This window comes from Cyrtonyx montezumae, unplaced genomic scaffold, assembly GCF_038088225.1.
Source record: "Cyrtonyx montezumae isolate F1298 unplaced genomic scaffold, pur_monq_1.0 scaffold_21, whole genome shotgun sequence".
Lineage (NCBI taxonomy): Eukaryota > Metazoa > Chordata > Aves > Galliformes > Odontophoridae > Cyrtonyx > Cyrtonyx montezumae.
This window is the reverse complement of record NW_027071948.1, coordinates 240,492-249,844: the sequence shown is the minus strand read 5'-3', so window position 1 is coordinate 249,844 and position 9,353 is coordinate 240,492. Positions and strand designations below refer to the sequence as shown.

Below are 9,353 nucleotides of genomic sequence, written 5' to 3'. Positions count from 1 at the left end.
GAAACGGTGCCGAGTCCTAAAATAAGCGCGTGCAGATGTGACCTTTCGTCGGGGCGGGCTGAGCTGCCGGCCCCGAAGCCGTGCCAGCCCCGTGTGTGCCGCGTAACGAGCTGGGAACTGCGGCGTGGCCGCTCCCACCGTCCGCTGCCCGTTAGTGAAATCCGTAGGAAAATCCACGCAGAATGAACGTACACCGTCCAGAAGCGCTCTTCTGGAGCGTGTGCGGGCTGTGCTGCTGGCGCGGCTCGCACCGTGTGTCGTTCAGCACACGGCAGGCAGCGTTCGGTGCCCGGGGTCGGTTGGGTTTGATGCTGCGGTTCTGCTGGACACGCTCCAGAAATAACGGCTTTTAAAAGATGCCCACTGGAAATAACAGCAGCTGAAGCAGAGGGGGGGGTGGTTTTCTTTGGTGGAGACAACCGAGCGTGGTTCTCATTCCATGAAGAGCTTCTGGGTACTCTGCATCTCTGAATGGGAATTCCCTGCAGAGGAGAGGAGATGTGCCTGAGCTGTGGAGAGCCTTCTGCACTGCAGATCCATGCAGGGACTGCTGCCAGACCGGCATAAGTTAACATGGATGCATAGATGATGATGTTACTTAGCCTTCAAATGGAAATTTGGTCATTTACTTCAAGGTGAACTCAGGCAGCTAAAAAAAATATCGTTAAGCTGAGTTCAGTTTGTTCCATTTTCTATATTCTGTGGTCTGCTCCCCCATCACACGTGTGCACGCGTTTTTCTGCCACTCAGTTATGAAGTGCTCAGAAAATCTATCGCTGAGGCTTTGCAGGGGCACTGGTGGAGTCATTATTAACTCATGGGAAACTTAATGAAGGGCACTGTGTGGAAACTAAATACCAGACATGAGGTCAAAGCTCACAGAAGCTCTTTTTATAAATGCTGACCTGGGTAGGAGTTGGTAGTCTGGGTATGAGTGAGGGCAATCTGAGAACAGCCCAACCACCCACCTCAGCCTTCCTCTGTGGCAGACTGAAGTCGTGATGAGGCCGAGTTGTTTGATGTTCTGCTGCCACGTGCTGTGTGTTAATCCCTTCATGCTGCAGTGTATGCTGTGTAAAAAAGCTCTTTAGTTATGTAGCACTGCTGCAAATGTCAGTTAAAGCTAGTGAGCTAGTTTGGGATGGCTTAAGCGAAAGGTCATGCAGAAATGCAAATTATTCTTAAACTTTACTGTTAGGAAGACTTTATACCAGGGGATCTGCCTTCTGATGTCACTCTGTGCTCACAAACTTCTCTCCTGGTTGCAGTCCATTAAGACATGGCCTCGAAAAGGGCATTGGTGATCCTGGCAAAAGGGGCGGAGGAAATGGAAACCGTTATCCCCACTGATGTTATGAGAAGAGCTGGGGTGAGTGTGTAGATGACAAAAAGTCTTTTTTTTTTCATGGATACTTGGTAAAGTCAAAATCCGTGCCTCAAATTCAAGTGTAAATTCAAATTCAGAGTGTAATCTGATGCATGAGATGAACGCTCACCTGTGCCTTCTTACTGGTTGGCAAATAGTTGTGTTATGCACCAAATATGCATGAATGACATTTGTCCTTAGGAAGCATTTAAAATCTGAGCTGGAATTAAACTGGAGCAGATGTTCCAAGTCTTACTCTACCAAACATGTCTGCTTCCATGCAGAGCAGTTTCCTTTGTTTTGTAGGGTCCTGAACTGCTGTGTTCTCATCAAGCTTATGGTGTTACATAACCCTCTTTGAGCTTTTAAAATGATGTTATTAACTAGAACTCTGCCTGGTGGGATTCCTCGTGCTGTTTGGTACTTTTGCATCTGTAGTTGTATGCAGTATTATCATCTAATTAGGTAGGAAAATAAGATTTTAAGTAAATACAGTAACTGAACGCTGAGAGAAATGACTAAAATAAAAATTAACTTTCCCCAGTGCTGCCATGATTTTGTTAATGTTCTCCTTTTTTGGGTGCTATAAGCACAAGCTTGTCAAATATCTTTAATTCTTGAACTGTAATAACAGATGTATTCTTCTGTTAGATCAAGGTGACTGTTGCAGGCCTAACTGGGAAAGAACCAGTGCAGTGTAGTCGAGATGTCTTCATTTGTCCTGACGCCAGTCTAGAGGATGCCAGAAAAGAGGTTGGTCATCACCTTGAACAGATGCAGTGGTTAATATGGCCTTTCTGTGATTTCCAAAACTGAACTCTTAGAGCCTTTAGAACTGTGTTGAATGTGATGTTCCCTCTGTGCCACGGTGACTCGCAGAACTGCACATCTTGCTGTGCTGTGGTTCCTTCGGTCTTGTCTTACTTCACAGCAGGCCAAGATCAGATTTGGTTTTGCACAGTGTCAGACATAGAGCTTTATTTCTCATGTTAGTCAGCCCACCAAAATACTGTGACTGGGGGGAAAAAAAAGAAGAAAAAAAAGCTTCTGATGGAAAGCTGCAGTAAGCTCAGCAAAAACACTTGTCTTTGCAATGCAGGCGCTACCATTTGCTTGCTCTTAAATTGGAAGCTCTTAAGTTCACTAGACTAAGAAGTTTGTTCTGAAACAGACTTCATAGGCTGCTCCTGAAAATATTTGTTTCCATAATTGGAAGTAATTATTTGCTTGTAATGTGTCACTCAGTGGAAGAAAAGGCTTCTCAGCAAAGGATCCCTTTGCTTCTCAGTTCACTTAGCTGTACTGTCCCTAAAACAATGTCAGAGATACACTGCCCTCTGTTGAACAAAACTTTATCTGTTTGTTTATTTAGGGACCTTACGATGTCATTGTCTTGCCTGGAGGTAACCTTGGAGCTCAGAACTTGTCAGAGGTAAAGTTCTGATATCTTAGAAGATTCAGAAGTGTTCTTGTGTGTTGTAGATGGTCTGCACTCCTGTAGTAATGATGCAAATTCAGTTAAACATCTGAACGTTCTATTCTGAGTGAATGATTACAGGGTAAGTAGTTGTTAATAGTATTAAGCTGTTCTGGAGATGTAGAGGAGGGATGTAAATTCTTGTACCTGATGACCTGGTTAAGCTGCATAAAAATGGAAGGCTACTCAATATTGTGTGAAATGGTTGCAAATGAAGATCTGATTCCATGAACATTGAAGCAGATTAAACCCAGAGGACTGTGTTCTTTTACTCAGGAGTTCTGTCTGGGGTGCACAACTGTTGTGGTATTTACCTTGTTGAAGGCAGACAGATGAGCAAGTGAATCTGTTGGGTAGAACTTGGATGGTATCGCCTGGTTTGTAAGCCCTGGAATGAGACAATTAACCCTTATAAAACTTTTTGAGACTTTTAGGGACTGTCTGGAGGTAGCTAATGAATACTCCTTTCTAGTTGTCCCGTGAAGTTCTCCAACAGTGATTTCCAATGGCCATAGAATTACCTGCTGTTATGTAGGGTGAGAGTTTCCTTGCAGTTTGATTTCTGTGCATTTTCCTGGTGGACCAAGTATTTATTGGTTGCAATTCTTTCCCTTCTTAGGGTTTTCATTGCTCTCTCTGTTCTGAGGAACGATGGAGTGTTGTCAAGCTGTTTTTCTTTGTAAATCTTGTTCATAAATTTGCAGTAGGAAATACTTCAATTGTGCTTCATATGATCAACCCAAATAATCAACTCAAAGCAATGACTTTTTTATCTTTGTACAGTCTGCTGCTGTTAAAGACATTCTGAAGGATCAGGAAAGCAGAAAAGGCCTGATTGCTGCTATATGTGCAGGTGGGTTAGTAACACATCTTCCTTTGATCAATACTTGGGTGTTTTGAAAGGTCAGGCAGGCAGTTATCCTGGCGTAGAAATTTGTATTCCTGTAACTTAGTTACAGGCATTTGTGCTGCAGACAAACCCATCAGCACTGGAATTTCCCTGTCAATTGGGTTAGTGTCTTAAAAAGTGAAAACTAATTTGCTAGGTGCAGAGGAAATGCTCAGTCATGTCTTGAAGTAGTGATGGAGCACTTGATGGGAAGGCAGGGCCAGCCCGGGGGAGCTCAGGTTCATGCAATGTATGTGAGTGATCAGAAAGGATGGAGCCAGGATCCACCCCTACCGAATCCTCATTTAAGGGTTGGCAGTGGAGGTGAGGGCACCTGTTGCTGGAGATCCATGTGTATCTGAGGCCTTTTGAAGGTAAGTAGCTGTTTTTTGTGTCTGAGGCTGTTGAATTTGAGGACATCCTCATTTGTTGCAGCCTGGGACTTTGTTACTCTGCTGTCATTGCTGTGCTTTCCACTGCACTACCATTTAATGCTAGGTTTTTAGTTTAGGATTTGTTTTTGTAGGGTTGGGTTTTTTTGTTTTTTGTTTTTACAAAGTATCTGCTTGTTCCCTCTGTGATGGCACAGTGCTGGCAGAACATCATTACTGTAAACTTGTCTCATGACTCCTCTTCTGCCCTTTAGCTTCAGCAGGATGGCTGTAAGTATAGTGTTACAGACTCAGCCTCAATAGAGTGGTACCGAAAGATGGAATTACTCTGCAGAGCGGGTTGTCTGCTTACATGTTCTGCACAGCTAGGTATCTAGTTAGTTTCCTTATGGGATTTGCATGGAAAGAAAAAACAAGATGAATGACTGTCAGTACTCCTAGCTGAGCAGAGAGATAGGCTTTGGTGTATGTGGGGGAGTATGAGAGTGATGATGACTGTGTAAGAGACACTCTAATGGTGTGTATTTGTGGAATGTGTTTTCACATTTTGTCTGGTGCATAGCTACTCCTTATTTTGCTTTCTTTCTTTGGTTGAGCAATACGCGTGCCGATCTGTGAACAGTTCTGAATGTGGCACTGGTAGTCTTTTCCTTCTCTAACCATATTTGTTGCAGAACAACCGTAATTGCTCTCAGTTTCTTGGTGAAGGCCTTTGCTTGTCTTCAAGATCAGGATGATTCACTTATTTTAGGTTTAATGCCCCTCAGAGCTGATTCTAGCTGAGCACAGGGAAGGTTATTTCCTTGTTACTTCATTTTCTGAAATGAATCAAATGTGTGGAAATAACACTCTGATCAGGCAAATCTTACATTCATTTTCTTTTGGAATTCCCGTAAGGATTTTTTCATGGGTGACTTAAGGCAACTTAACACGTGCTCCTTCCTCAATTCAGGCTGGGGAGGAAGTGGTGAAAAGAGAACGAATGTTAAAACCAAGAAGTTAGCTGTTAACTCCTCATCTGTCCAAAGTACTGCTTGGTGCACAGTTCTGACACATGAGGGCCTTTTCAAGTGAATTGTTATTTGTTGAGGCTTAATAAGGCAGTGAGATTTGAGCCCCTGAGAGCTGTGTGCCTGTTGTTAAGCAGTTGTAGCAGAAAAGTTTCTCACGGATATAACTGTGTGTCCTTACAGGTCCTACTGCCCTTCTGGCGCACGGAATAGGGTTTGGAAGCAAAGTCACAACGCATCCTTTGGCCAAAGATAAAATGATGAATGGAGGTATGTAATTATTTTTACAAATTTCTTTCTAAATTCTTCTCAGGGAGTGCTTTATCTTTACTATTTGCTTTTCTTTAAAGGAAGAGTTTTTGCATCTCATTCTGTATCTAAGTTTCCTTAGTGCTTTTTTTTTTTTTTGTCTTTTTAAGGCTGTTCTGCTTCTTGTTTTGGTTCTTTGTCTCAGTGGCTCCAACAGCAAAACCTAGCAGCACCTTTTCTGCTTTCCCAGTGCTCTGGTGCTGTGAGCAGCCAGCAGGCCCACCTATCTTTCTCATTTCTAAGTAAGGTGCAGGTGAAACACTGTTCAGATATATGAATGTTCACAGATCCGGAGGTTGGAAGGAGGTGGCAGGATTCCTCTAGTTTCCTCTGCATGCGTTTAGAGGAAAGAAAGATGTGAACTGATGACTTCTTGGTAAACTTGTAGATAGGTGCTCCTGTACGCCATGTGAACAAGCTGGGAGGGCTCCCTGCATGGCCTTTTCCTCTCTGAGGACTGCATGCAGTGGTGAGTTGCCTGGTTCTGCAGGGACAGGGATACAGAGCCCAGAGTGGGCTTGGCCCACGTGAGTGGCTGAGTGCATGCTCTATAATGTGGTGCTGTTGGCAGTCTGCTGCTCCTCAGTTGCTGTAGTCTGTGAGCAGGGAGGTCTGCACCCTGTGGCACTGTACTGGAGACTGACCCTCTTGTTGTTGTCACCTTTAAGCTCACTACTGCTACTCCGAGAGCCGTGTGGAGAAAGATGGGAACATCCTCACCAGCCGTGGCCCTGGTACCAGCTTTGAGTTTGGGTTGGCTATTGTTGAAACGCTGATGGGGAAGGAAGTGGCTGAACAAGTGAAGGCACCCCTAATACTGAAAGACTGAAGTGCTGTTGTGGGACACGGAGTAGAGCTATTTCAGGTGGAGAGTCTTTGTAGAATAACTGAAAGATGCACAATGTAGTTGTGGATGAAATTATCAGTTGTACTCACCTAAATTAGGACATCTTACAGGTTTTTGTTCCTGGAAGAAAATGCTCTTAGCAAAAAACTCCATTAGCATCTAAATAATCTTAGCTCCTGTCATTTCAAAACCGCACCAACAAATGTTTGCTGATTAAATAAAAACAAAGCAGTCTTGAGTGTGTGCTGTTTCTTTGTGTGTTCTCTCCCATCTCAGACCTATAAAATCTTTGCTGGCTCTGTGTTTGGTAATAAAGATGCTTGCTGCTATGTGGCTTGGTTGGAAGTGCTTTAATTTCTAAAGGGACTGCTCAAAGGTTCTGGAGTTTAGTAGTTTCTGAATGACTGTGCCCAGAAGAGGTATGTTTTTGAGGTTCTGAGTTATGCTAGTTGGTTTCCCTGTACTGCTACACTTCAGTGAGTTATTCTGGGGAAGATAGTTCTGAAACCATTATAACTGAGTTATTGTGAGCTCTGCTAAGAAACTGTGGCTTACTTGCATGTGTGTGCAGTTCAGACTCCTGCTTTCTCCTGTGATTTTTTTTTTTTTAATGTAATGTAAATTGGAGGAGGTCCTCTTGCAGTGAGGACTCTCAGCTAGGCAAGATAGTGACTGGCAGGCAGGAGGCAAACTGCATCAAATGAATCTGATTACTGCACCATCATTTGTGTTCTTACAGGCAACAGTTCCCCATCTAACGGATTTCCTGATTTAAAAAAAAAAAAAAAGGCAACAGAAGAAGTGTTATTTGTGCTGGCTTTCCTTGTTATATCTAGCATGTTACTCACTTGCTTTTCTGCTATGCTTTACAAAGTCCTTTTCTTTTGGTTGTGGAGAGGGAGTTGGAAGTTGCCTACTATGGAGAAGTGGCTGCGGTGAAGGGCACTGCTGAGGTTGATGCAGTGCTGTGATGGGAGAAGCCTAGGGCATCATGAGCTCACCGTCGTGTGGAGTCTGTGTCCCTGGCTTCCCCTGCTGCATCCCTGGCACTGGGCTGCTTCAGATGCAGCAGTTTTCTTTCCTCTCTGCGCTGCTCCGAAGTGTGCAGCAGCAGCCTGCCTTACACAGGGACGGCTTTGGATCAAGTTGGCCTGATTATAGGTTCATAGGTTCATAAGGTTGGAAAGGACCTACAAGATCATCTAGTCCAACCATCCTCCTATCACTATCCCTACCCAACTGCTCAATCCAATCCCTCAGCACCTCATCTAAACGCTTCTTGAACAGCACTAGGGATGGTGCCTCACCCACCTCCCTAGGCAGGCCATCCCAGGGCCTGACCACTCTTTCAGAAAAGAAATGCTTCCTGGGGTCTAATCTAAATCTTCCCTGGCGCAACTTGTGGCCATTCCCTCTCGTCCTGTCATTAGTTATCAGGGAGAAGAGGCCCACCCCCTCCTCACCACAACCCCCCTTCAGGAAGTGGGAGAGTGCAATAAGGTCTCCTCTGAGCCTCCTCTTCTCCAGACTAAACAATCCCAGCTCCCTCAGCCGCTCCTCATAAGACTTGTGCTCCAGACCCCTCACCAGTTTTGTTGCCCTTCTCTGAACACGCTCCAGGGCCTCAATGTCCTTCTTGTAGTGAGGGGCCCAAAACTGAACACAGTACTCGAGGTGCGGCCGTACCAGAGCTGAGTACAGGGGGATGATCACCTCCCTGCTCCTGCTGGCTACACTATTTCTAATACAGGCCAGGATGCTGTTGGCCTTCTTGGCCACCTGGGCACACTGCCGGCTCATGTTGAGCCGAGCATCAACCAACACCCCCAGGTCCTTTTCCTCTCTACATTCTTCAAGCCATTCTGTCCCAAGCCTATAGCATTGCATGGGGTTGTGGCCAAAGTGCAGGACCCGGCACTTGGTCTTATTGAACCTCATCCCATTGAGCTCAGCCCAGCTGTTCAGCCTATCCAGATCCCTCTGAAGGGCCTCCCTACCCTCAGGCAGTTTGACACATCCTCCCAACTTGGTGTCATTTGCAAACTTACTGAGGGTACACTCAATTCCCTCATCTAGGTCATCAATAAAGATATTAAACAAGATGGGTCCCAAAACTGAATACTCGTAACAGGACGCCAGCTGGACTTAACTCCATTCACCAGTACCCTCTGGGCACGGCCCTCCAGCCAGTTCTGCACCGAGAGAAGAGTGAACCTGTCCACACCACGGGCTGCCAGTTTCCTCAGGAGAATACTGTGGGGGACCGTGTCGAAGACCGTGCTACTGATTCTGCATCAATAACAGCAGAATACCAATTCAAATTGCTTAAGCTCCAAAGACAGGGGCGTGCAAGCAGGATGCAGGAAGAGTTTTCTTGAATAACTTGTCAGTGTGATAGATGACAAATGAAGTCATGATGTGCAACCTAATATGGTTGGAGTCCTGGGTTTCCTCTGGACCTTGCCCAACATCCAGTAAATGACAAGCAGGGACTGCAACGAGCAACCTGCTTATCACCAGTGTCTCGCTCACACCTTGCTATGCAATGTGATGGTCAGATTCAGTGTGGCACGAACTGGTGTGCCCTTCTCTGAAACTGGGAATTTCCCTATTCTTAAGGCGTAAAGACTGTTCAGTATGTAGGTTTGGGTGTATACTGCTTTTGCTTTCTGGAAGGATGCTCAGCAGTGCTGGCCCTTCCCTTCAGGTTGCTGTGAGAATAAGGAATGCATTAATAAGGTAAAATAAACTGTGTAGGTCTCTCTTTTTTTTATTTTTTATTTTTGGGGGTTGGGGGGGTAGGCCTGAAGGCTGTACGCTTGGTACAGAGGTTTTGTGCATAGATGGTCTCAAAGTGTTTTGTCCTGCTGGCTCAGTGTGTGTCTGTGAGTAGGTTCAGGGTGATGGCAGTGGGATCGTTTGACACCTTTATTTTTTTCCTCTGATGTTTCACAACAGTATATTTGCACTCTTTTTTCCTCTGTGGCTTTAAGATGCTGACAATCTGTGGGTGACAGCCATAATGCTGAGTGATCTTCAGAAGGAAGCTGCAGGTTTTAAACA

The 9,353-nt window shown here is 45.0% G+C and overlaps 1 protein-coding gene across 1 annotated transcript; it reads left to right on the top strand.

The window, feature by feature from the left end:
• Positions 1-1,143: 1,143 nt before the first annotated feature.
• On the top strand, positions 1,144-6,528 carry PARK7 (Parkinsonism associated deglycase). The gene is made up of 6 exons (XM_065737837.1): positions 1,144-1,369; positions 2,018-2,119; positions 2,739-2,798; positions 3,627-3,696; positions 5,318-5,404; positions 6,112-6,528. The coding sequence occupies exons 1-6, from the start codon at positions 1,280-1,282 to the stop codon at positions 6,270-6,272; spliced, it is 570 nt and encodes a 189-aa protein (XP_065593909.1). The 5' UTR covers positions 1,144-1,279; the 3' UTR covers positions 6,273-6,528.
• The last annotated feature ends 2,825 nt before the right edge of the window (positions 6,529-9,353 follow it).

Excerpts from the sequence above, each read along its gene's own strand:
- PARK7 (XM_065737837.1), top strand. The coding sequence starts at position 1,280 with ATGGCCTCGAAAAGGGCATTGGTGATCCTGGCAAAAGGGGCGGAGGAA. Across the intron at positions 1,370-2,017 it reads ATGTTATGAGAAGAGCTGGG|ATCAAGGTGACTGTTGCAGG; the intron begins GTGAGTGTGTAG and ends TTCTTCTGTTAG. Across the intron at positions 3,697-5,317 it reads GATTGCTGCTATATGTGCAG|GTCCTACTGCCCTTCTGGCG; the intron begins GTGGGTTAGTAA and ends GTGTCCTTACAG.